Source organism: Strix aluco, chromosome Z (genome assembly GCF_031877795.1).
Source record: "Strix aluco isolate bStrAlu1 chromosome Z, bStrAlu1.hap1, whole genome shotgun sequence".
Classification (NCBI taxonomy): Eukaryota; Metazoa; Chordata; class Aves; order Strigiformes; family Strigidae; genus Strix; species Strix aluco.
In genome coordinates, this window is record NC_133971.1 from 75,551,027 (window position 1) to 75,578,486 (window position 27,460).

At 49.3% G+C, this 27,460-nt stretch overlaps 1 protein-coding gene across 14 annotated transcripts; it reads right to left on the minus strand.

The window, feature by feature from the left end:
* Positions 1–5,911: 5,911 nt before the first annotated feature.
* On the minus strand, positions 5,912–27,434 carry LOC141918210 (centrosome-associated protein CEP250-like). 14 transcript variants are annotated; one of them, XR_012621611.1, is made up of 17 exons: positions 27,292–27,428; positions 26,264–26,365; positions 24,497–24,714; positions 23,775–23,854; positions 23,292–23,391; positions 22,553–22,643; positions 22,000–22,214; positions 21,349–21,445; positions 20,812–20,908; positions 19,176–19,354; positions 16,539–16,731; positions 14,842–15,004; positions 10,959–11,372; positions 9,936–10,137; positions 8,247–8,363; positions 7,976–8,094; positions 5,912–7,805 (listed from the first exon to the last, which is right to left on the minus strand). XR_012621611.1 is itself a non-coding variant. In XM_074812375.1 (10 exons), exons 5-10 carry the CDS (start codon positions 23,337–23,339, stop codon positions 18,722–18,724), a joined length of 639 nt encoding a protein of 212 aa, XP_074668476.1. In that variant the 5' UTR covers positions 23,340–23,391; positions 23,775–23,854; positions 24,497–24,714; positions 26,264–26,365; positions 27,292–27,431; the 3' UTR covers positions 18,440–18,721. The 14 variants fall into 14 exon arrangements, 1 of the variants encoding a protein (XP_074668476.1); XR_012621609.1 differs by lacking the exon at positions 22,553–22,643 and adding an exon at positions 9,255–9,347 and having other exon boundaries at positions 8,247–8,360; positions 27,292–27,426; XR_012621608.1 differs by lacking the exon at positions 22,553–22,643 and adding an exon at positions 9,255–9,347 and having other exon boundaries at positions 27,292–27,426.
* Positions 27,435–27,460: the final 26 nt, after the last annotated feature.

Genomic DNA, 27,460 nt, shown 5'->3' on the forward strand with positions numbered 1-27,460 from the left:
AAAGCATGCTTTACACCACAACTGGGTACCACAGCCCTGCCTGGAGTCTCTGGCACAAAGCGCCTGGAGAGACTCGAGGTTGACCTCGAGGGTTTTAGAGATGAGGATATAGAGGATCCAAGGCCTGTTACACTCCAACTGAAGAAGAAATTTTAGCAGCATATGAAGGGCTTTGAGCCACCCAAAGTGCTTAATACTGAAGCACAGCTGCTCATGGACTGGCCAGGCCTAAACATCAGAGTGTCACCAGAGGAGGTGACTCGTGCTGAAGGGGCCCCACTGTGTAATAAATCACCAGAAAAAGAGAGGCAAGATGCCCTGTTTACAGATGTGTCCTGTCATTGTGGGAAAACATCAGCGGTGGAAAGCTGCTGCGTGGAGTCCTACATGACAAGCCACAGATACTGCTGAAGGAGAAGGTGAATTGAGACAGTTTGCAAGGGCGAAAGCCATCCAGCTGGCCTCGGATATTGCTGAAGGAGAAAAATGGCCAGTCCTTTATCTCTGTACTGACTCACAGATGGTGGCAAATGCTCTGGGCAGTGGCTACAGCGATGGAAGCAGGGCGGTGGGCAGCACAGAGGCAAATCCACCTGGGCTGCTGAATTGTGGCAAGATATTGCTGCCTGGGTGGAGAACCTGGTTGTGAAAGTCCCTCATGTAGATGCTCATGTGCCCAAGAGTCGTGTCACTGAAGAGCATCGAAACAACGAGCAAGCAGACCAGGCTGCTAGAATGGAAGTGGCTTGGGTGGATCTGGCCTGGGAAGGGTGAGTTATTTATAGCTGGATGGGCCCAGGACATACCAGGACATTTAGGAAGGGGTGAAGCACAGATGGACTCAGGATCGAGGCGTGGACTCAACTATTGATGCCATCGCACCGGTTATCCACGAATGTCAAACGTGCGCCACAATCAAACATGCCAGGCAGCTAAAGCCTTCTGGTTGTCCTGGTTTAGCTAGGATAGGGTTAAGTTTCCCCAGCAGTGGGGGGAACTCTACCCAGGTTATTCATATACCATGCTGACTTCACGTCCTGGCGCCATAGCGCGGGAAGAATCAGTGAGCGCCTGGGTTTGTGCAGTCGGTCCTCTCACTGCTGTATTGGTACATACTTTGCTTTGCTCATTGTTATTACTGTTATTACTGGAGGAACGGGATAATCGGATTTACTGGAAGGTGTGGATCCGATGGCCTGGCACATCAGAACCACAAGAATATAAGGCCTTGGTAGACACTGGCACACAGTGCACCCTGATGCCATCAAGCCACAGTGGGGTCGAACCCATCTGCCTCTCTGGAGTCACAGGGGGATCCCAACAGCTGACCCTATTAGAGGCTGAAGTAAGCTTAACTGGGAAGGACTGGCATAAGCACCCCATTGTGACTGGCCCAGATGCCCCGTGCATCCTAGGTATAGATTACCTCAGGAGAGGGTACTTTAAAGACCCAAAAGGGTACCAGTGTGCCTTTGGTATAGCTGCCCTGGAGGAGGTTGAGCAATTGTCCACCTTACCTGGCCTCTCAGAGGACCCCTCGGTGGTGGGGTTGCTTAAGGTTGAAGAGCAGCGAGTGCCAATTGCTACCAAGACGGTGCACCGGCGGCAGTACCGCACTAACTGAGATTCCCTGGTCCCCATCCATCAGCTGATCCATCGACTAGAAAGCCAGAAGGTGATCAGCAAGACTCATTCACCTTTCAACAGCCCTATATGGCCAGTGAGAAAACCTAATGGCGAATGGAGACTGACCGTGGACTATCGTGGCCTGAATGAAGTTACGCCAGCGATGAGTGCTGCAGTGCTGGACATGCTAGAGGTCCAGTATGAGCTGGAGTCGAAGGCAGCCAAGTGGTACGCCACGATTGACATCGCTAACGCGTTCTTCTCCATTCCAATAGCACCAGAGTGCAGGCCGCAGTTTGCGTTCACTTGGAGGGGTATCCAGTACACCTGGAATTGATTGCCCCAGGGGTGGAAACACAATTCTACCATTTGCCATAGACTGGTCCATACTGCACTGGAGAAAGGTGGGGCTCCAGAACACCTGCAGTTCATTGATGATATCATTGTATGGGGGGACACAGCTGAGGAAGTCTTTGAGAAAGGAAAGAAGATAATTGAAATCCTCCTGAAGGCTGGTTTTGCCATCAAGCAACAGAAAGTTAAGGGGCCTGGAAGGGAGATTCAGTTCCTAGGAATAAAATGGCAAGATGGGCGTCGCCACATCCCGATGGAGGTGATAAACAAGATAACAGCCATGGCCCCACCAACCACTGAAAAGGAGACTCAGTCTTTCCTGGGTGCTGTGGGGTTCTGGAGGATGCACATCCCAAACTACAGCCTGATTGTGAGCCCTCTCTACCACGTAACCCGCAAGAAGAACGATTTTAAATGGGGCCCTGAGCAACAACAAGCCTTTGAACAAATTAAGCAGGAGATTACCCAGGCAGTGGCCCTCAGGCCAGTCCGGACAGGACAGGAGAATAAGAATGTGGTCTACACCACAGCCGGGGAGAATGGCCCTTCCTGGAGCCTTTGGCAGAGAGCAGATGGGGAATCCCGAGGCCGACCTCTAGGTTTTTGGAGCCGGGGATACAAAAGCTCTGAAGCTAACTATACCCTGACTGAGAAGGAGATACTGGCAGCATATGAAGGAATTCGAGCTGCCTCAGAAGTGGTCCGCACTGAGACAGAGCTCCTCCTAGCACCCCAACTGCCGGTGCTGGGATGGATGTTCAAAGGAAAGGCTCCCTCCACACATCATGCAACAGATGCCACGTGGAGTAAATGGGTTGCATTGATAACACAATGGGCTCGAATAGGGAACCTCGATCCCCCAGGATTAGTAGAAATGATCACAAACTGGCCAGAGAACAAAGATGCTGGGATGTCACCAGGACAGGAGGTGAAACGTGCTGAGGAGGCCCCACCATATAACGAGCTGCCAGAGGAGGAGAAGTGATATGCCCTGTTCACTGATGGGTCTTGTCGCATTGTGGGAAAACATCAACAATGGAAGGCTGTGGTGTGGCATCCCACACGACAAACCTCTGAAGCTGTTGAGGGACAAGGTGAAGCGAGCCAGTTCGCAAAGGTGAAAGCCACCCAATTGGCTTTGGAGATTGCTGAGCGAGAAAAGTGGCCGAGGCTCTATCTCTACACTGACTCGTGGGTGATGGCAAGTGCCCTGTGGATGTGGTTGCAGCAATGGAAACAGAACAACTGGCAACGCAAGGGCAGACCCGTCTGGGCCGCTGAAGTATGGCAGGATATTGCAGCCCGGGTGGAGAATCTCGTTGTGAAGGTGCGCCATGTGGACACCCAAGAGTCGGGCCACTGATGAACATCAACATAACCAGCAGGCGGACCAAGCTGCTAAGATCGAGGTGGCTCAGATGGACTTGGACTGGCAGCATAAAGGTGAACTGCTCATAGCCTGGTGGGCCCATGAGACCTTGGGCCACCAAGGCAGAGATGCAACATACCAGTGGGCTCGAGATCAAGGGGTGGACCTCACCATTGACACCATCGCAGAGATCATCCACGGATGTGAGACGTGTGCTGCGATCAAACAAGCCAAACGGGTGAAGCCCCAGCAGAATGAAGATCAATGGTTGAAATATAAATATGGAGAGGCCTGGCAGATCGACTACATCACACTGCCACAGACCCGCCGAGGCAAGCACCACGTGCTCACAATGGTGGAAGCAACCACTGGATGGCTTGAAACTTATCCAGTGTCCCACGCCACCACCCGGAATACCATCCTGGGCCTTGAAGAGCGAGTCCTGTGGCAACACGGCACCCCAGAGAGGATTGAGTCAGACAATGGGACTCACTTCCAAAATAACCTCATAGATGCCTGGGCAGAAGAACACGGCATCGAGTGGGTCTACCACATCCCCTACCACGCACCAGCCTCTGGGAAGATCGAGCGCTACAATGGACTGTTAAAAACTACATTGAGAGCAATGGGGGGTGGAACCTTCAAACACTGGGACACACATCTGACAAAGGCCACTTGGTTAGTGAACACAAGAGGATCTGCCAATTGAGCTGGCCCAGCTCAGTTAAAACTTCCACGTGTTGTGGACGGGGATAGAGTCCCTGTGGTGCGCATGAGGGATCTGCTGGGAAAAATGGTCTGGGTTAGTCCTGTGCTGGGCAAAGGCAAACCCATCCATGGAATTGTTTTTGCTCGAGAACCTGGCTGCACCTGGTGGGTGATGCAGGAGGATGGAGGGGTCCAATGTGTACCATGAGGGGATTTGATTGTGGGTGAAAACACACCGTGAATTATACTGTGCTTTTGTCAATTTTTCTTTGTTATTGCTAATTGCTAAATGGCAGCTGGATGTGACACACATGGTATAGAATAAAGGGGTGGATTATGTCCTGGTTTAGCTAGGATAGGGTTAAGTTTCCCCAGCAGTGGGGGGAAGCTCTACCCGGGTTATTCATATATCATGCTGACGTCACGTCCGGGGGCCATAGCGCGGGAAGAATTGGTGAGCGCGTGGGTTTGTGCAGCTGCTCCTCTCACTGCTGTATCGGTACATACCTTGCTTTGTTCATTGTTATTACTGTTATTCTTACTGTTATTGTTGTTGTTTGTTGTGTTGCTGTTGCACTGTTGTATTAAACCTCTATCTCAGTCCCGGAGCTTTGTATTTCACTCACTTTGTGGGGGAGGGGGCAGTGGCCACGTGGTCTCAGACCCTGGCAGGGACTAAACCACCACACTGGTGTAGAGGACGATGGCTGAAATATCAGGCCTGGAGACTGATTGTATCATGCTACCACAAACCCACCAGAGCAAGCACCGTGTGCTTACAGAGGTGGAAGCAACTCCTGGAGTCAGCAGCCTGCTGAATGGCTGTGAATTGACTTTCATAATCTTTCGGTTAAAAAAACAAGCAAAATATGCTTAGGGAGTCAGGAGGTAAACTCAAGAATTAATTAAAGGTACCAGAAATTGGTCACTATGGGGAAATGATGTTTAAGTGTGCAGATAATATGGTGGAAAACACAGCTTCAGGATGGCACTTACTCGGTTTCAGGCCCACCACACCTCAAAGCAGCAACTGGATCTCATGTGAGACAAGGGGTCCACAGTGGTCTGACTTCTACACAGCCTGTGAGGCCAGTCTCTGGGAGCTTGGACTTCTCCAGCCCTGCACCTCTTCCTCGAGAAAGCAGTCCCAGCACCTCTCGACATCACATCTCAGTGGCACCAGTTCCACAGCGGCCACCAGCCAGACAGTGCCCAGAACAAAACCTGCTGCCTTTAGACTGTTCCCTTTCTCGGAGGCTGATGTGCCTGGACTGAACAACAGGGATAAGTCAAAAAGTATTCAGTGTCCTTGCATTAACAAAATCATGCAGGAGCCCAAAGCCAGACACCTTCCCTGCTCAATCCCACCTGTGCAACAGCTCAAAATCTTCCCAAAGCAGATAAATCAGGTAAGGAACGAAGCCACACTGCAGCCAACCACACAGACCCCGCACCAACCAAACGCATGGGCAGAACCCGGCAAGAAACTCAACCTCTGCAGCGTGTTGGAGCTGGGAGCACCGAGCTAGCCCAGGGCTACAGAAACCACCACTGCCAAACACAGCTGAAACTGCCAACCCCGTTGCATTTTCACGTGTCCTGATGAGACGCTTCTGCCTTTCTCTCCTACATTGTATTCTTTAGTACAGGAATATGCACCTGGTTAATCTTGAATAGGTTATTAGATTATTCAGCTATCCAAACCAGAGAGGGACTGAGAGAAAGAGAGACGTGCAGATGAACTAAACTACAAAATAATATAATTGACTACAAAGCAAAAGACCCAGAGACCGGCTGTCGGTTTTGTAAGGTGTTTTGCTGATTAGGGATATCAATTAAACTCAGACACCAGAGTGAAAAGAGCAGGTGTATTTTAATATAACAGAATAATACAGAAAACATACAGTAAGAAAAGACAGAACAGTGCACTTAAACAAATAGGAAAATACAGGGTAATGCATCAAATCATTACTACCTGAGAGAGAGAATAGTGATTAAGAAAGATCCATCACCACTTGCATACTTTACCATCATCCAGACCCGCAGTCGCTGGGCAGACCCGGTTACAGCGAGGATTTGGAGAGCCTGTCCCGGCAAGTGGGAAATCCTACGCGGTGCGTCCACCCGTAGGTGAGGCTTCCAAAGTCGCTGTGAGCAGGTCCAGCCTTATATGCTAAAAGTCAGCAAGCCAGAATAGCTGGCACCTTTGTTTTAAGCGGAAATATCTGGTTTTCATCTCAAGTTTGGTTCCCCCCAGAGCCTGGCCAGGGCTTAAGGGAGAAGCTAAGGGAGTTTCCCTGCTTATCTAGTGAATTTATGAGCAAGGTCACAAGGCCAGACAACTGTTTCTGCAGCCCTTTTATCTTGCTCACACATAAAGAAATATAAGGATACATTCAAGATAGACATGTTTTATGATGTTTAAGCTACGTCTTCTATGCATATTTCACTAATGACTACATACAGAGTTAGCAGTTTCAGTTCAGGGCCTGTTGCTCAGGCTTCAGTATTCCCACCTTTTACATCAGAATAGTTGGTTTGCTATAACTTAGTATAATACCTATTAGCACAATGGTTATCAGTTATAAAATGTACAGGATTCATCTATAGGTCAACTCTGGCTTGGGCTTATTGTCCAAGCCTTAGCACTTCATAAGGACAAAAGCAGATGCAAGAAGTACACGGAAGCGTTTGCAGGTGGAAACCTAGCATGAGACTAAAGCCAGTCAGAGAGGGACCTGGGGGTGTGGATTGACAGCTGGCTAAACATGAGCCAGCAGTGTGCCCAGGTGGCCAAGAAGGGCAATGCCGTCCTGGCTTGTATCAAATAGCGTGGCCAGCAGGGACAGGGAAGTGATCTTACCCCTGTACTCGGCACTGGTGAGGCTGCACCTCGATGACTGTGTTCAGTTTTGGGCCCCTCACTACAAAAAGGACATTGAATGACTCGAGCGTGTCCAGAGAAGGGCAACGAAGCTGGTGAAGGGTCTGGAGCACATGTCGTACGAGGACTGGCTGAGGGAACTGGGGTTGTTTCTGGAGAAGAGGAGGCTGAGGGGAGACCTCATCGCCCTCTACAACTACCTGAAAGGAGGTTGCAGAGAGCTGGGGATGAGTCTCTTTAACCAAGTAACAAGTGATAGGACAAGAGGGAATGGCCTCAAGCTGCGCCAGGGAAGGTTTAGACTGGGTATTAGGAAGCATTTCTTTACAGAACGGGTTGTTAGGCGTTGGAATGGGCTGTCCAGGGAGGTGGTGGAGTCCCCATCCCTGGAGGTGTTCAAGAGGCGAGTTGACATAGCGCTGAGGGATATGGTGTAGTTGGGATCTGTCAGTGCTAGGTTAACAGTTGGACTAGATGATCTTCAAGGTCCTTTCCAACCTAGATGATTCTGTGTGATTCTGTGATTCGTGACCTGTCACTAGAAGGCAGCGGATGCTCTCAGAGCTGATCTGACATGTGCCAAGACATTTAATGTGGGATCTCCTGGTGCAGATGGGGTGAGCAGCCAACTTTATTGTGCTGGAGATAGGGGCCAGCACTTGGGGCTGATGCATGACCAGTCAGAAGCGTTCTCCAGGCTGGCTGGATGGTTTTTCTGCGCAACGCTCTAATCATGCGCGGTGTCGCACCCGGTCTGGCCCGGGGTGGCTGCAGTAACTGCTGTTTCCAGGCACTGGGGAGCTGCAGGGTGACCCAGTGCTGCCTGCCTGGCGGTGCTGGGGCTGTCAAACTCTGAACTGGAGGCTGTGAGGGGAGGCAAGAAGGTCAGCAGCAGGGCCACCCAGCCCCAGGGCGGGAGAGGCCATCGTGGTGTCCCCAGTGCTCCTGGAGCCAAGCCCAGCCTAAGCCCCTGCTACCAGGCTTAGCCTGGACACTGACCCCAGCCCAGGGGCACCCAGTGCTTTGCCTCTTACCAGTGCTGAGGTCAGCACAGCTGTCACACTCCCAGGAGGTTTCTTTGTTCCTCAGGTCAGAGCAGTGCTGGTGGGTGCCTTTGGCCACGCAGGAGCTGCACAGGAGCAGTTTACAGAGCCTGGGGAAGCCAAGGGGTTGCTGGTTGTTAGGACAAAGTGACTCAAAGGAGGGATTGCCTGACAGAGCCCTTGTTCTTAGTCCTTCCTCCCCGAGCCCATGGGGAGACAGAGATCCCACACAGAGCTCTAGATCGGTGCTTTGGCAACTTACCCCTCTTCCTTGGCCTGCACCCTGCCTCCTGGACACAGGCACTCGCTGGCGTTGCAGCAGCCATGCCTGCAATACACTGCTCTGAATGCGTGGTCACTCTCCCGTGGTGGGTGTCTGCTGGAGAAAGGGGAAAGTGTTGAGTCCTGCGGCAGCTACACCCACCCCAATAAAGACTGAAACTTCTGAACCACTAAAAGGGAAGAGTTAAAATTAGAAGCCACACTTTGGGGGTCAAGCTGCGTGGTGACTGTGATCACACACACTGGATTTAGGGTAACATTTGGGCACCCCAGATGGGACCCTGCTGCTGAATCTCGACAGATCCGTGGGATCACAGGATCCCCAGCCAGCACCAAGGGATTCTCGGGGAGAGCCTCCGATCCCCAGACTGAAGAGCTCGGTGCAAGTCACCTGGTAAGATTAAAGGTATTCTTCTGGGATTTCTGGTTGGCTGCCTGTAAGATGTGCTGAAAGCCTCGTGAGGTTGGGCTATAAGGGTACCCGAGGGGTTCGAGTCCCATCTTGGATAAGTTCTACCAGATGAAAGTTTGGAGGACGACCGGCATGTTGGCTTGGGGTTAGAGTCCCCCAGGGGGCTAGAGTCCCACTGAAAAAGCTGTAGAGGTTCGAGTGCCCCTACCCCATATGCTTCACATAAAAAAGCCTGAACCATAGGTCTCAAACCAAAGCCTGAACCAGAGGCTTCGAACCTAGGAGTTGACTTCTGAGTGAATGTCCCAATCAGCATCATATCAGCATGAAATATAACCATGGTAATATCCTCTGAAAACTACAGGTAAAGAATATATATTTTTGGACCCTAAGGCAGCAGTTTCCTAGAAGACAGGAACTCCTTGGACATGTCTGGGATCCTGGACAGATCTGGGATGCACCCAAATGAAGTGAAGCCAATCTACCAGATGTTTCCATGCCCCTTTTTTTTTATATGATTTGTTTGTTAAACTGTATAAAAGCAGTACCGTCTCACAGTGAAGATGGAGACCTCACCTATGGGTGGATGCACTGTGTAGGACTTCCCAATTGCCAGGTGCGGTTCTCTGATCCTTCACTGTGATGGGGCTCCCCAGCTGAAGCACAGATCTGGATGATGGTAAAGTATTGGTGCAACTGGTGATGTATCTTTCTTAATCATTATAGCTAACTCTATGTGGTAATGATCAGGTGCATTACCTCGCTTATTCTTTCTGCTGCTTTAAACTAAAATAAGCTATCTTTTTAACATGGTGTCTGTGTCCTTTCTGTTGACCCCATCAATTGGCAAAACAAATTTGGCATCACAGACAGGATTATAACAAAATGTCACTTTTTAAATCTAAGCGTAATGAATCTGCTCCGTCTGAAATTCCTGGATGGGAAAGCACTCCTGATAGTTCGCTGCTCTCTTGTGGGCTAAGGTCAGAGAACTGTGCGAACAATGGGAAGGATGGCTGAAAGAAGCCAAACAGCTGGATGTGTTAAAATACATCCAAAAAATTGCCTATTGAAAAAGGAATAGCAATTGTGGGTTTGGGAAGATGGGGATGGATTTTGTTAGCAGCACATCGGAAACAGCACCAACTGAAAGAACAATTGTTTTCCCACATGGAGTGACAAATGTGTGATTTGCAGAGTCAAATTGTAACGTTACAGTGCCAAAATAAGTTGCTTGCCAATAAGTTGGATACTTACCAGACTGTAGCCGAAAGAGCTGCAGTATGGGTTGTGCAGTATAAGTGTAAGAAAAGAAGGGGAGGAGGGAATTGTAAGAAAGCGCATGCAGTGATTGCAGAAGCGGGTGTGCAGTGGGATCCCGATAGATGGAATGGAGATATCTGGGATTCTACGGATTCTGATGAAGCTGGTTCCCCAGATGAAATAGTGGATGTGGCACCTGTGTGGAGATGGAAAATAGAATTAGATGTTAAAGGGCAACAAGGAAGGAAGGATCTAGTAGAAGATTATACTCAGCATGACGTAAATAATAGAACTGAAAGATTTAAACAGAGGCTGGGGGAACTCCTGCTCTCTTGGGTGGTGTGTTTGCACAATCAGGGAGTGGCACGGGTAACCCTATATCCAGGAGACTCCAAGAAATTTTTAAGTTCAGATTCTTCTGTGCAAGATGCATTCCAGAATAATCAGCAGGATACAAATTCATTGGCTTTGGCAGCTCAGGGATGTCATACTAAGTAACCTACAGAGAATGATTGGCCAAACGGAGAATGTCTGTGGTATACTTTGTGAGACTGTAAACAACTAATGGAGGAGGAAGAGATGAAAATGGCAATCTTTGTAGAAGACCCTGATGTGATCATGGTTGGTACTTTAACAGTTACTCACAGGAACTGATTAATTAAGACTGCCCCACTGGCATATAAAAATGTAATCATGACTCTTTTGATTAATGAGACAGGAAACCCCCTTTGTGATGCGATAGAAAAAATACAGCAGCTGGGTGACCCTGGAGAGTGGGGCCCCCGAGGGAGTGCGGGGAATCGAGATACTCGAGACAGCCCTAAAGGCAGTGAAAACAGGATTTCTCGTAAGGAAATGTTTACGGCTTTGTTAAAAGATGGCATGTCTCGTGAAAAAATTGATGGTGTTCCAACTACTGAGCTGTGGCAAATATATAAACAGAGAGGCCTGAATAAACCTAGCAAGAAAGTGCAGAGTTCTAAAACTAAGGATCCAGGGTAACTCAGACTACAGCACCTCTTCTTGAACCTCAATGTGATTCCACATCTGTACGTAGTGGGCCCTCCGCGGGCAGATCAGTTGTTCTGGGCAGAAGGAGGACTGGGAGCTGTATTCTGATTTACACCCATGGAAAAAGACGAGGGAAATGGTCCAGTGTGATAAACAAGAATGAAGTGACAGCCAAGCTCTGGTGCAATGGATGCAGAAGGACCCGCGACCCCATGTGGAGCTCCAAATGTTCTGGAAAAAACAGTCCTCGCAAAATGTAAAAGCCTTAATTGACACTAGCAGCACTTGCACTATCCAGGAAAAATTCATTTGCCTAGTTGCAAGAAAAAGAAGATCTTGTGCTTCTGGAAGCAGATGCGTGGACTCCAGGCTCTGAACTACTGCCCTTGCTCCTTGAAGAGCTAAAATTGTCTTCACTCCCTGAAAAGGAAAAAGGAAGAGTCAAAACATGATGGAAATCAGAACTCAAAGACTGTTTTCAAAATAACAGTGAATCACAAGCATCCTTCATTGGTCCATCATTTGTGAACTTTAGAAGTTGTGTGAATTTTCAAACTCTGAGGACAAGTGCTGGATTTGTTCCAGATGTTCAACATTTCTTCAGAAATGGCACTTCAACAAGAGCAGAAAAAACATTTGGACACAAACCCCTCACGCTACAGAAGCCATGTTAGGACTCGGCTGGGACATTTGTTGTGATGACCTGTTTGCTTTCTCACAGCCACCAACACGTGAATGAGGCTGCTCAGGCGGCTCCTTCGGGAGCACCGTGATCAGGAGCACACGGCTGGAACTGTAGGTTTCTCTTGCTTTAAACCACATCAAAACGCTACGCGCTGGGAGGAAACCTGCTTCCCTTTTGGTTTCAGAGCTGCTGCATGCTTTGGCTAGCAGGGTAGATGCATGTGTATAAGTACACACATACACAGGTTTTCATGGGGCCCAGAAGCATAGTAAAGCCGTTCCAGTAGCCTTTAAATACTCCAATAATCACACGTGGCTCTCAAGTACTTCTCGGGGGTTAAGCCATCTATTCAATTACTGACTTGCTGTGGATCACAGCTTTTATTTCCCAAGCTCTGGCATATACAAGGAAAACCGCTCTTGTTTTGCTGAGGCCACCACTAGGTAGGTATACTACGAAAATCTTCTCATCTGGAAAAACCCACCCTAAAGTGAGGATTTTTTTCAGTCTGTCACTCAAAAGGCAAATGTCCCAAGCCATCTCCAGGTCTCACGGTGCAGCCACAACTGTGTATGATGGATTTATCTGAGGGGCTGGAAATAAGCTTCCAACATGCTCTGAACAGCTGGTCAGGGGGAGCATCTCACACCTGAGAATGTCTGGGCGCCATCCCGCGCACAGACACCCCCAGCCAGCAGCTGCAGACGTACCAGGAACCCCATTTTTGCCATCATTCCCATGAGGGGAGATGCTGCTGCAGCTCCCATCATCCCCAATGGGGCAGATAAACCTTCAGGTACACATTCTCTATGAAATCCTTCACAGAGCTGATGGTGATGGGCACATCTTGCACCCCTGAATACCCAGGACTGGGAAAAGGCCTTGTCGGCCCCTGTCTTCACAGCCTTAAAGAGGATGAGACATCCAGCAACCACCCTGACCATCTGGCAACTCTGGGCAACCAGTCTGAGGATCAGCCGTGTTCAGATTTAACCCAACACCTCCCCAGCCTCACCAAGTCCCAGTGTCAGGATCAGCCCCTGTTTCTCTGTGCCTCTGGTTCAGCCCAGCCCAGATATCCCTCAGCTCGATTTCAAAGCGCTGAATTGCACAGCCCAGCTCTTGCAAGGGGTGGTCCCAGGGGCCCGGTTTCATCACCTCTAACCAATTCCACACCAGTACAACACCTCTGATGATCAGACCCAAGTCACCACAGCTGTAACCAAATCAGAGCCGTTGCAAGCGAAGGGAGGGAGAGCAGCAAAGCTGCTTTGTTTTACAGAGCATTTCTGTCATATCTACAGATGCAGATGTCAGTGACCCTCTCCTCAGGGAAACAAAATGGCCATGGGACACGATGTCTGAAGCTGCAACAGACTTTTCCTGATAAACAAAACTCTCCCATCTAAGAGACTAAGATAACAAATACTGTCTTGGTATCACACTCCTCCCAAACCTACTTTTCCAAGTAAGACCTCAACAGGTAAACACATTGTACAGCTTTCATACCTCTGGTGTTCGGGTTCCCAAATCACCCCTGCCCTTGCAAGACACTGGCAGCTTTCCAAAGCCCAGTCCTGGCTGTGGCACAGGGAACAGTAGCCCTAGCCGAGGCTCGTCTCAGCTTAAGTAGAACACATCGTAATCAGATATCGCTATCAAAAGCATTTTTAGGAAGTAAGGCTTAATAATAGCCTCTCCCTGACCTGCCTGGTGTGGGGTGTAGCACTGGGAAGGGCTGCCAATAAGAGTTAGCAGAGCCTGAAAATGGAACCACCTCAAAGGCTGAGCTTTCTGAGAGTGTGAACTGCAGCTGAGAGCAGGTGCTGTGTCTGCAAATATGACTGAACTTGTCTGGCCCCAATTCTGATAACAACTACATCCAAGCTTAACACCCAGCACAGGAGACTACTTATGCTTAAAATTAGGCATACAGCTATTACAGGATCACCAAGAACATTTTAAAAATTAAAGGGGTCACTGCTAGTATCAGTTCCAAGTGTGTTAGTTATGCTCAAGCCAGCTCTGTGTGTAGCAGAGCTCGACAGCAATGGTACTAGGAGACTTTAAAAAATATTTTCTCCTATTTGGTAAACATCTCTAAGCCAAACAACGTGGCATCTGTCCACAAAATATCAACTGCAACATATTCTCCTGGCTTCATTCCTTACACAGAGCCACACAATAACCACATATGCACGCCTGGTGTATGGTGTCCCAGTCTGCTCCTGCTCGCCATTACAGATGGTTGGATACCTTGTTGTATGGTCTGCTGGCCACGGTATTAAAATTTTGCTTGCAACTGAGCATTTAAGCTTTTTCCTTCTGTAAGAATAAAGTTCAGACCTTCCTGTGTGCATTTTGTTGTCCATTTGCTATCTAAATGGTAAGATTACAATATGGAAAAAAGGAAAAATTTCAAGTAATACCTGTGACAGGAACACTGACAGCTGAGCAGCAGAACTGGATTCCCAAAACCCAGGATGCATACGAGCTTATTAAAATTTTGTCTTTTTTGTGTAAGTCTTTCTTATTTGCAACTTCACCATTGTTTCATAACCACCAAGGTATAGAAAACACAGAACTTAACTTACTCATCTTCTTACTGTATAAACATGACCTCTTTATGTATATATACATACACATATACATGTCAGTCTTGATGCTAGGTTTTGCATATAGTCATGCAGTGAAACAGAGCAGCATCCAGCAGTAAGAACCGGATGAAGAAACGGGGTTCCCAGCCTCTCAGCTTACCGTGGCCCTCTCCAGCTCCTCCATAAATCCACCCCACTTAGGACGCCTGCCTGTCGTCACTACCCGCTGCTACATGGTGGGATCCCAACAGGCCTGAATTTTCCACAGCTCCCACCTCCATCAGGAGACCCCCTACCCAACCCCTGCACCCAAAACACCTGAGAAAACTAAGCTCTACAATCTAAAGTTTTGGGCAAAGTTGGGCAACGTCTATCTAGTTGCTCTTCCAGATGCTGGTTTCTGTTTTATTTTCTTCACTGTGGTTTATTTATTGGAACAGGGACTGGATGTGCATTTCTCCCTTCTCCTAGCTACAATTACAAAGGAATAAAAGAAGTTTCCTTCTAGCACATAATACTATGGAATGGGGCTGTCGAGTCTGTTTTATGGCTATTCTGCTTGCTACATTGCCACATTCACATATGAAAAAGAAAAAACAACACAAACCTCTCCCAGTGGAGCCATCAGAACAGTCACTCTCAGAAACGATGTGCAAGGCCGAGTCAAAAAGCTCAGCCAAGACCTGCTCAGTAAATGCCCAAGCTGCCGACTGCGCGGAGGGCTCCTCCTGTGCCTGCAGTGGTGGTGTCTGCCGGCCTTCGCACGGTTCCTGCCAAGAGAATGCACCTGTCAAACATTCAGACTTCAGCTGCCACTTCTCTGATCTGGAAGAACGACTTAGCAAACAACACAACGATCGAGGACAGCAGTACATGCAGCACCTGGTCCCTCCAGCCTCTACTTCTGCAAAAAGCACTCACAGGAGAAAGTGCTGGAAAGCAGGTGCACATTCAACCTGGGCAGTAGCAAAACCCCCATAGGCAGGAGGGGAACTTCCTCCTTGAGGTACTCGCTTTCTTTTTGGTAAATCTAAAGGCAAGTGTCTTGTGACTGGCCAGACTAAGCCTCTCCTGCTGCCTCAGCATGCCCTCATCTCCAGACACGTGGCTTTATTGGGACTGCAAATAAAGATGACAGTTAGCCGTAGGGCAAGCGGAAGGTGGTCCAGAATTTTCTGCACTTTCCAGCATTCCTATTTTCTACCCTGTTTGTTATAACAAACAGGATCTCCTGTTATATCCTTATAAGGCAAGAGTGAAAAAACAAATTTATTTTAAAAAGGAGCTGAACATTTTATAGTTTAGTAACAGCCCGATAATTGACCAAACGTAACTCAGCTGGATCAAGTAAGAGATGTTGGAGCTCAGAAGAAGCAGGAGCTCTCAAGAAACACACTGAGTCAAAAGGGGTGTTTATCAGCCATCCTAATGACATACTTTGGAGTAATAAAGTGTAGAAGTCAAGAAACATGAGAAACAATGTCTAAAACATCATTTGTACAGCTCTGCAAGTTCAGGAGTCTTCTAAAACACACCTACAAGAAGGACAAACAACTCAATTTTTTTTTTTTCTGAAAAGCAGAACTTGTCACATATGATCTTAGAAAGGCAGAAGGACAAAATCTTGTTCCTTCCCTGCATAACTTCTCCATGAGATCTGTCTCTAAACAGCAGGTGGGAAGGAGTACAGGACGCAGACATCAGTGATGGGCAAGAATCCTCAAAGACGTGAGGATTCAAAAGAGGTTTCCCAGCTGCTGGTGTAACCAGCCCTGGGTCCTGCACCACAGGTAACAAGAGTTAGCTTCCAACCAGAAGGCCCTCGAGATCTGCAGCACCAGCCTCTGGCTCCACCCTAGATGGCAGTGTCCTACTCACAACGTCTGTATGGAACAGCCATCAACAGTCCAACTACTTGATAAGGAAAGATCTATGTTCAAATGCATAGAACAAGAAACCAAAACCAGAGAGAAACTTCAGTTTCAGTAAACGTCTGCAGGGTTTAATTATTACTCAATTCAGAGCCAAGCTGCCTTGCTTTGGACTTCACACAGGAATGTGCAAGGGGGCATAAACATGAGCCCGAGGCCCGGGAGATGTTTGCTAGTTTTAGCTGCCAGGAAAACAACATTAAAATCATAGTATACTTTTTTTTTTGATCAAGATTCTTTCATTTTCTGCCTGTGGAAGGTGAACACATTTGAAAAGCACACAGGATGCAATAAATCCTTGTGGAATGATTACCACCTTTATAATTACAGCCATTATAGAATGTCCTGCCTAGGGTTTCCTCCCTGCCCTTACCTGGCCTCTGCCAGCTGCTCTGAAAGGCCTCGTCTGTCCTGCTGCAGGGCTGCCAGTCACACCTCTAGGGCAGCCTTCTCATGCTCCAGGAACTCCTTCTCTTTGGACACCGTGGCCAGTGCATGCCCCCGGTGAGAGGACTCCTGGCACAGCTGCTCAGACCGCTGCGAGCTGACTCTTGCTGGTGGTAAACCTGAAAGCAGGACAAAATACAGTTAGAGCCCCTTCTCTGGAGTTCTGTGCAGAGCCAGCCAGTGCCACTTCTGCATCAGCTGGAGGAGAAAGAGCTCCTGTACTGAGGGCTGGAAGTTTAAGAGCATCTGTTCTATACCACGCTAATACCCTGGGCTGCCAAAAGGCACTGGGACTGTTAACTTGAAAGTGATGAGTAAGGCCACGCTGGGCTGCCTGGGACCACACAGCCCCTTCACAGCAAACATAAATACACCAGACTACGTGTTTGCATGCAAAAATACGGCATCTTCCAGAACTGCCACCTTGCAAACTGGAATTCTATCAGAATCTGTCCCAGTGCTGGAAATTTTCAGAAAAGTTTGAGCAAAAGCAACTTTTCTCACTGAAGAAAGTGAAAATACACATGGTTTCTCCTTCTGGAAAAAAAGACAAAGATCAAAGTGCATTGGACGCAATGAGGTGATGCTGGGCAGGGAAACAGCCCTTGGGGTGATTTATGAAATTCTGGCTGATGCGGCCAGAGAGATGGTAGACTCTACTCGTACAGCAGTTCATGTCAACAACACTGTCTGCTTGTTTCACACAAAGAAGTTGTCTAATATACCTTGCTGGTATTCAAACTTGAAGATTAACCATGATTTTTTAGCTTTTTTCTTCAATATAACACCTCTGCTGGGTATTTGCCAAACATACCGTGGACTCCAAGACTGACTATCTAACAGAGAACAGACCATCAGAAACAAACAATTCTCTCAAAGTTATCCCACAATATCCAAGATTGTACAGTATGAAACTGACATTTAAATGATGACAAACTCCCTGGTCTCCTTCAGTGACATGATTCTCTCAAGCTCTTTTTCCAGGGTATCAAAATCAGTTAGTGCAGAGTGAAGAGTGTTGTGTGATCACCTATTTCTCATCTTCCTCAAAGCCTGAAGAGGCTCTAACAGCTCACAGAATCATAGAACCATTTAGGTTGGAAAAGACCTCTAAGATCATCAAGTCCAACTGTTAACCCAACACTGCCAAGCCCACCACTAAGCCATGTCCCTAAGCACCACATTGACGTGGCTTTTAAATATCTTCAGGGATGGTGACTCAACCACCACCCTGCGCAGCCTGTTCCAAAGCCTGACAACCCTTTCCATGAAGAAATTTTTCCTAATATCCAACCTAAACCTCCCCTGGTGCAACTTGAGTCCTTTTCCTCTCATCCTATCATTTGTTACTGGGGAAAAGAGACCGACACCCACCTCGCTACAACCTCTCGGGTAGTTGTAGAAGTCGATGAGGTCTCCCCTCAGCCTCCTCTTCTCCAGACTAAACACCCCCAGTTCCCTCAGCTGCTCCCCATCACACCTGTGCTCCAGACCCTGCACCAGCTTCGTTGCCCTTCTCTGGACACACTCCAGCATCTCAATCTCTTTCTTGGAGGGGCCCAAACTGAACACAGTACTTGAGGTGTGGCCTCACCAGTGCCAAGTACAGGGGGACAATCCCTGCCCTAGTCCTGCTGGTCACACTAGTTCTGACACAAGCCAGGATGCCATTTGGCCTTCTTGGCCACCTGGGCACACTGCCAGCTCATAATCAGCCAGCTGCTGACCAGCACCCCCAGGTCCTTTTTCCCCAGACAAATTTCCAGCCACAAAGTTGCATTTATGTCTTAAAATACAATTTCAACAATTTCAAGATCTCATTCCCGTTCTTGACTTGCAGCTTTGTCCCGCTCTCCGGGCTCGAACAAATGGAGTTTTGAAAGTTGCAGATTCACAACAAAAAGCATAAATAGAAACATGCAACCCCGGGTTTTTTTGACTCAGAAAAAGGGTGAAGAGCTATGCTGTTTGCTGCTTTTGCCACATGGGGGAGTAGCAGCCTCACTCAGATTCATGGGCAAGACAAATCATCTCTCTGCAGCTGATTTTTGCTCTGTCTCTTCAAGCTGTTGCTGTAGTTCTGCCCTGGTTTTCTCGAGGTTTGCACAGTCACTGCAGAGACAAGGCTCAGCCAGAAGAATGAACAGGCCTGAAGAGTCATGGATCCCATTTCAGTCACTCCAGGCTGGCGCTGTGGGCAGCAGGGTAAGGAAGAACTTGCCCTTCTCCTCACAAGGTCACTGGAGAGGGACAGAGGAAGGCAGGCAGGCTTTTGCCTTCATTCACTGAGAAGCAGTAGCTAGGAAAGGGCCCCCAAAGAACAGAATTCAGAGGAGTAGCATGTTGAGAGGAAGGCGTCTTGTATTCCAACATCGCTCTGAGTCTCCAAGACAGCCTTAGGATTCACAGTAGTGCAGGAAAAGCAGTGACAGGAGGATGCTGAAGTGCCAAACAGGGGCATACACGTGGGAGGGCAAGCGAGTTCTTTGCCCATAACACCTCTGAACTGCCAGAACTGGAAGCAGATTGCCTCCAGAACGCAGGAGGAGGAGGGAACACTCACCTTCTGAGTGCTTCTACCAGAGACTGCAGGTGCTGCTGGTGGCTGCTGGCCGTCTGGCATTCCTGCTCCAGTTGCTCGAGGCTTTGCTGCAGCTTCCTGCACTTCTCTTCCTGCTGCCTGTGCTGGTGCAGCAGGAAACTGACAGAGTCCTGCCTGGCAGAGAGCTCTTCTTCTAGGGCCTGCAAGGAATGGGCAGGGAAAAGCACAAACAAGCAATAAGGACCAGGGAAGATGGCTCCTGATAGCTGTGAGAGAAGCAAGCAGCGAGACAGCTCACCTGAAGGCAGAAGTTGTGATGAGGGGGTGGAGATCAAAGAGAGAAAAGCAGCAGAACACAGAGCTGGTGAGACTGGTGAGGTGATATAGTACCAAGAGTGGGATGGCTAGAAAGAAACTGGCTAAGTGAATGGAAAGGATTCAAGATAAGCAAGGCAGCTGAGCCTGTGGCCAGTGGTGAAGACAAGGAGAAATTCTCACCTGTGTTGCTCCTCTCCTCCTTGCCAGTGCTTCCTGAACCAATACGAAGGCACGCTCTGCATCAACAGAGCTCAGACAAGAGAGGATGTTGCCAGACTCTGCCTGCTGGGAGCTGTCAGTGACCACGCTGTCACATTCATCTAACACCACTTGAAAGCCCACATCAAGCTGTTACTCTCTGCTCATTCTACTTGATTTTCTTTGTCTATTTCTCCTTTTCCCCCACTTCACCCTAGAGTCATTCAAAACTCAATTCTTTCATTTCTTCAGTCAACAAAGAAGTTTTGTCCCTACGGTCACAAGTGCTCCAGGGGTTTCTGAATACAGCTACTACAAACAAGAAGAAACAAGTGTGAAGTGGCTGGACGCTCCCCGAATGCTCAGTTTCTTGAAGCTCTCATGAATGATTTTAGTCTCCTTCAGCTTCTTAGAGCCACGGAGACAAGGAGCACTGTCAACACTGGGTCAACACTAAGTCAACACTGGAAATAGCAATGAAAGGAAATAATGCTACCCAGGGAAGAAGGAAGCTGATGAATACTGGAAAACAGCAACGAAAAAGCTTATGTTTATTCTGAGCAGTAGCACAAGAAGATAAAAATGACTACATAAGGGGAAAGAACTGCCTTTGTGAGAAGCTGTGTAAAAGATCTGATGATTAAACCCCCTTCCCTAGAGTGAGGTTTAGGACTAAGCTAAAGTTAGCCCTAAACAGTTAGATCAGTTGCAATTCTGGGGAAATAATGGTCAGTGAATGCAGAGCGAAAGGAGCAGAGTTGGCACGTGCATTGATTCAGTCAGTGACCTTTTATAAAAATCTAAATAACAGAGTCATTGCTCAAGGAGGTGGGAGAAGCCTCCAGGCAACACTAGAACACAAATGTCAAGCAGCCAACTCAGAAACCATAGTCAAATAGAGACCTTACGGGAAAGGCAAAGGTACGGAAACTTCTAGTGACTTAGCTCAAGTGTCACAGGACAGCCAACTCAGAAGTTATAGCAGGTTTTATGTCAGAAAAGTGGTATAATAATTAAACAGCCAGTAGCAGTTAACACAGACAGTATAAAACACATGTATCTATTCCCTGGGCTAGTCGTTTGCCTTCCTCAAGTACTTTTAAATCAAATTACAGGGATGTGGTCCCAACTCTGTACTCACCTGTTATATCTTTTATCAGCTTTTGGAGGGAAAGATTCTCTTCTTTGACACTTTTAGTCAATGAAGCTTCATATTCTTTCTCTAACAGACTTGCTTCCTGAGAATAGGATAAGCAAAGGGTGGGCAGGGAAGAGCTGCTCCCCTCTGCAGCGCTCCCAGCCTCAGCAGCATCGTCGTGCTGATAAGCCTCAGCCCTAGTGATTCCAGTATATTCCTTCCCACATCTGTTGAATTCCTTCTTTGCTAAAACTAAGAAGAGAAAGACCAACAGCTGATTTTCACAGGCTGCTATGAAGCTGTCAATTCCAAGGAACTTTGATCCCTGGAGATTTAGTCACAGGCAGAATAGCACTGGTGCAACCCCCAGAACTGTCTGCAGCTCCCCGCCACTGCCTGCACCTGGGCTGACTCACACGTGCCTGATGCTCCCACACAGTCAGCGTCCTCACCACTCTTTCTCTTGAGGAAACCACACCCTTTTGTGCTAAAGCTGGAGAACAACCATTGGGCCATCTCCCAAATAGAGGTAAAACATACTAGAATCTCCACAGTGTCGTTAAGTGTCTTCACGGTCTTCTCCTTCTCCTCATTCTGCTTCTGAGACTGTACGTGCAAGGCTGAGAGCTCTGTCACCCTGAGAAGGTCCACGTGCGCATCGCACACCATCACCCGCTAAAGAGCTAAGCAGCTCCCAGAAGCACAGCAGAGAAAGTTCAGCCCAGAAAATACAGCAAAGGCAGCGTTCATCTCTACAGGTTAATATACCTGATGTTGCAAAATGGCCCTTCCTGCCCCAAAGGACTTCTGCACTCAGTCTTGTAAGGAACTGTCAGTACAGAGGGGCTTAGGATGGCCCTGGGCAAATTCCTCCCAACTCCTTTGCACAGCCCTGGGTAACAAAAGGGCTGTACAAGAGACACAGCTCTCTTTATGCTGGTCTCAACTTCTCACCAAGAACCAGGTAACAGCAAAAACACTGTAATCTCTTTTCCAGTCTTGTCTTACAAAAGCTTCTGTCTGTCAGACGTGGTTTTCTATCTGTGCTGTTGAAGGCCATAGCTTGGCTAGGGACAGAAACAAGGCTGTGCAGAACGCGTGTGTTTTAAACGTGAACACAGCCCATCTACGAATCCAAGAAGCAGCCACAAAAGGTAATGTTGGTAAAAGCAAAGTTTAAAACACATTTACCTGTCCTGAAGCTCCTTCTTCTCCAGGTCCCCCTTGACTTGTAAGCGCATCACTTCCCAAGTCTTCTGGCTTGTTTCCTGTCCCGCTTGCTGCTGTGCCTGATCCTTTAGGACAGGTCTGCCCAGACTGACGGGCTCCCAGAGTTCAGGCGGGAGCAGTTTACAAGTACAGAGCCAGAAAGCCTCATCTGCTCTGCCTTCAGCTTGGACAAGTCTCTGCAGAAGGATCAAGAAAGAGATCATACTCACACCACCATCTTTATCAGCTGACTCACTTCTGAAGCACGTTAATGGTGCAGCAGTAAAAGCTGGCAGGAAAGATGACATCTTTGCTGGGGACAAATCATTCACCTGACACTTTGGGATCAGGACACATCTTGATAGTTGAGCAATGGGTCTATTTGATGGTTTGAGGAGTGAGGCTATTTTCTCCTCACAGATAAGAAGTATGGAACAGCCAAAAGGCTTCAAGAATGAACTAGTAGGTCAGGGCATACCCTGCACATTAAGGAAAGCTTACAGCCAAGTAAGGTAAATGGCTGACAGTAACTCACAGTTTGAAACTGCATGCAGTTTCAACAGAAGAATGTACTATCACGGCTACACTGGTTTTGTTTCCACAGAAGGCAGCCGTGAGAAAGGAACCTCAGAGAGACAAAGAACAAGAAAACAATCATCAAAAGAAGGTATCAAACTAAGCAAAATACATTGGATAAATGCAGTAACAGGGTCAAGGAGCTATTCTTCCTCTCAACAATGTTGCTACAGGAATAAACGGATACAAACTGACCAACATAAATGTAAGCTGGAAATGAGAAGGAAAAAAAAGATAATATTCATGAATGACCTTTCCATCAGGAGCAGTGGGAAAAGAAAGCCAGTGAGATTTAAGGCAGATGTTAATCACTCTGTGAAAGGGACCGCTCTACGTGCTGCACGCACAGCTTTGGTGAGTCTCTTCCAAGGTGTCCGCATGTGCCCCTGTCTGTGTTAATACGCCCAAACATCAACAGAGTCAGTTCATCTCTTCAGGGCCTCCGCACTGCTTATAGCCTGAGCCCTGCAGTGTCCTCTGAAAACCAGCTCAAAAAATATTAATCTGAAAATAGCCAAAAGCACACTTACTGGCACTGCTTCAGGCAAACAAGCCTCTTGGCCCTCCATCCTACCCCCCCCCCCGCCCCCCCAGTGCAGTGGGGAACTGCACTCTCCATGGGAGGGAGGGGCTCTCGTTTTATGCCCTCTTAAACCAAATGCAGACCATTCATGACAAACTCTGCAACTCTTCAGTACCTTAATGCGGAATCCCCAGTCACAACAAACACAAAAATATTCTGTCATGGTGAGTTGCCTTTTATTCCTTCTCGCAGGCCATCATTTATGTACTGCAGCCCTGTGGAAAACAGATGAGGCAGGCTGAAATATCTTGAACAACAGACCTGCTTAGACCAGATGCTGTTGCTAAAGATGTCGGCTGTCTGCAGAGTGTCATTTGGACCAGTTTAGATAGCCCAGGCTACAAATTAAACATATACGTGTTTATTTTGAGACCAGATCCAAATGCTATTGAAGTGAACAGCGTTCTGTTAACATCAGCATCCTGCGACTGCTCCACCATATATTTACAAATATTTAGGTGCTTCAAGAGGTTTTCAGAAGCGACTGTGTGAATAACTGAAAATTGACACATCTATTCATATTAGGCAGCTCTGCAAGGTCTTTCTACAAGTACTGCTAACGACTCTGGAGCAGTGCAGGAAGTGGAGCCTTTCTTACCTCCAGTTCTCCCATGACCTCGCCCAGGGAATCTGAATTCTCTTTAAAAACAGCTATTGGTTCGATGCATCACTGAAGAGCTGATGAGAAGGAGAAAACTTGTCACTCTAAGCAAGGGGCACCGGGTTTCTGTAACATACCGAAACTGTTCCCACACCACAAGAAAAAAAAAAAAAAACAAACCTCTGCAACTACCTGCAGCGACGGCCCCTCACACGCAGCCCAAGAGCTGCCCCAGCCCATCTCCTGCTCTGTGCCTGCAGCAGCCTCCGTGTCCCTGGGCTGCACAGGGCTCTCAGGGGTGGTGACCCCAACAGCTGGGTTCTACCTTCACTGCATTGGTGCCACCTGCATTTCTGTAGGTCCTACCCAAACCCCTCTGTGTGCCCCAACCCCACACATTTCTGTAGGTCCTACCAAAACCCCTATATATCCCACTCCTACACATTTCTGCAGGTCCTACACAAACCCCCATATCCCCCACCCCCTCACATTCCTGTAGGTCCTACCAAAACTCCCCTATACTCCCCATCTCTACACATTCCTGTAGGTCCTACCCAAATCCCCCCCCATAGCCAAACTGCATGTTCCTGTAGGTCCTACCAAAGCCCCCCATATTCTCCTTCTCTACACATTCCTGTAGGTCCTACACAAACATCCCTGTGTCCCCCATCCCTCCACATTCCTGTAGGTCCTCCCCAAACCCCCCCATCCCCCCACACCTCGAGGATGAGCCAGGTGGAGACAGTGATGAGGAGAGGCAGGACCTAGTAGGGGTCATATCCTGTGGTGGTTTTTTTTTTGAAAGTATATAATGATGTCATGGCCAGCTGTGGCGTCACGCTCCCCTGCCACTTCTCCCTTGTGAGTCTTGCCCTCCATGGTGATGTCACGGCCGTGCTGGGGCTCTGCGGTGATTCGCGGAAAAAAGACTCTACAACTTGAAATAGAGTTATAAAGCAGGTATGTTTTACTCTGGCCGGGGTGCAAGGGGATTTCTCCACAAAGCTTGCACACCCACAGCACTTTTTACCAAAAACTTATAGAGTGTGTGTATATATATTCATTGGATTACATAACACAAACATACATATGCATGAGTAAGGCTGGGTTAGTTTGAAAGGCTGGTGCCAGCAGTTTATGTTCTCTTTGCACCTGCACATTGCCTCCCGGGGGACGTCTTTGGGAGGAAGGCTCGTAGTCTTTCTCACCTTGTTTTTCCCTCAGAGCATGCGCAGATTCTCTTAGCCAATTTCTTGAACAACAAAAATATTTTTCAGCTGGTTTACTCATCCTACAACCCGTATATGGCTATCTTTACTCATTACTGAGGCCCAACTAGTTAGAGTACACCTGTTCTTCAAGGACAAAAGCATAATTATTTTGCTGAACACTGCAGTTCTTGGTAGATTTTCACAGTAAACTGCTTTGTTTTGATGGACACAGTAGTCCTTGGTAAAATTCCACAGAACAGTCTGGGCAAGCAGGATTCTTAGCAATATTAAAAAATACTATAAGTAATACTATAACTTGTTATAAGTAAGGAAATAAGTTGCTAAACAGTTTTCTATAAGTAAATAAGTCTTAAAACAAGTAATCATTTCTCTGTATCAGCGGAGGGAGGGCTTTGCCCCTGGGGGTGGGAGGGGTGGGTGCTGATGATGTCATGCAGGGGGATGTGATGTCACATGCCCCCCCACCCCGCCCCCCCTTTGCTTCCCCTCCCCCTGCCCAGACACTGCAGGGGCCCCTCTGGGCCTTGAGACGCCCAGGTGAGGGGGGGACGGAGGGTTCAGGGGGAAGACTAGGGGGCTGGGGTGTAGACTGGGGGCTCGGGGGGGGCCGCAGGACAGGGATTTTGGGAGGACACACTGGGGGTCTGGGGGTGCAGATTAGGCATCTGGGTGGGCAGGTTGAGGGTCTGGAGGGGGCACAGGGCAGGACACAGGCTCTGGGAGAGCACGTTGGTGGTCTGGGGGGCAGACTGGGGGCTCTGGGGGGGCCACGGGGCAGGACAGGGGCTCTGGGGGGGGCAGAGTGAGGGTCTAGGGGGGCAGACTGAGGGTCTGGGTGGGCAAATTGGGGGTTCCAGGGCAGGGGCAGGGGGGGGCTGTGGGTCAGACCCCCCTATAACCCCACCTTCTCCTCCCCCTCCCAGTCAGCCTCCCCATCCCCCCACTGCCACCATGGGGCGAACAGAGCCCGCTGTGGGTCTTGAAAGGGCTCAAACCAGTGAATTTCTGATTAAGACTAAACTGTGATGCATGAAAGTTTTACTTGTTTGTTTCCCAAGGACTCCTCAGCTGTTTTCCCCAGGCCTCTCTGTCTGTCTAGACAAAAGTAAAACGCTCCCCATATAACTCACTGATAGCAGCCTTCAGCGGGCACTTGGGCAAACTAAGAGAAGGGGAACTCGAACAAAAGGACACAGAGATACCATCTAGGGAGGATGATCTCGCTGGTTTAGGAAGAAGACACCTGGACCTTACCTCACAGCCATGCTCCGGAATGAGTAGATGCTGTGAAGACCACGTAGTCCTTCCCTCGACCACCGAAGACCCTCACTCTATTTTTTACTATGCATGCTCGGCCTATATAAATGAATTCCACGAACTCGTTATCATAAGACACCCCTTTCCAGGAAATCTAATGAATATGTATGATTTGTGTGTATGTAAACTGATGTCCCTTGCTAGTTTGTGGGAGCCCTTATGGTGGAGAATCCCCAGGGTGACCCCAGTGCTGCTAATAAAGAGTTCCTGCTGAACGGTTATATTGGATTCTGACTGCTGAGTGAATATTCAGTCTGGAAGTTTCAGTCTGGACCACCCTGCTGTGGGTCCGGTTTTCCGTCCCCCCCGGCTGTGGGGCAGAGCCCCCCCCTCCCGCCGTGGGTGTGGAGGGGGAGGAGCGCTGGAGGATTTGGGGCTGGGGGCCTACACCGCCGCGGGGCTGGTGCAAAACTTCCTCCAGTTTCTGCAACTCCACGTGGGGCTGCCCTGGTGGGGGCCATGGCCGTCGGTCAGCGGGGTGGGGGTGGGGGGGGGTGGGTGGGGGGGGTTGTGTGTGGGGATTTGTGGGGGCTGCCTCGGGGCAGGTGTGGGGGGGCTCCCTGGGGGCTGCGCCTGACCCCCCCCGCCGCCCCCCGGGGACGCTGGGCCCCGCCTGTCCCCGCTGCCGGTGCGTGGGCAGCGCGAGGCCGCCCGCCTGCCCGCAGCCCCCCGCCTCCAGCGGCTCCACCAGCGCCCGGCCGAGGCCCGCGGGGGCAGCGACCAGCTGCGGGGGGGCTGAATCCGCGCGACCCGCCGTCGGGGCGCTCGCCGGGACGTCCCGGCCCCCGGTGTCCCCCGGGAAGGAGGGGGAAGGGGAAGAGGGGAGGGTGTACCCCAACCCCCCCCCCCCCGAGCCACCGGGTTCACACCCCCCCGGGCGGGGTGAGGCCGCGACGCGGGCGTGACGTCACCCCCGATGTCCCCCCCCCCCCCCAGGTCCCCCACTACCCGCCTTCCCGCCTCACCTGAGCCTGCAGGGCCCGGAGGAGCGGCCGCCACCGCCATCATGGTGGCCCTGGGGGAAGCAGGGTCCTCCATGGCGAGTGTGTGTTCTCCGGCCCCATTAGCTCGGCCGCGGCGGGGCGCGGGGCGGGGCGGGGCGGCCACCCCCGGTTGCATCAGCTGCGGCGGCCG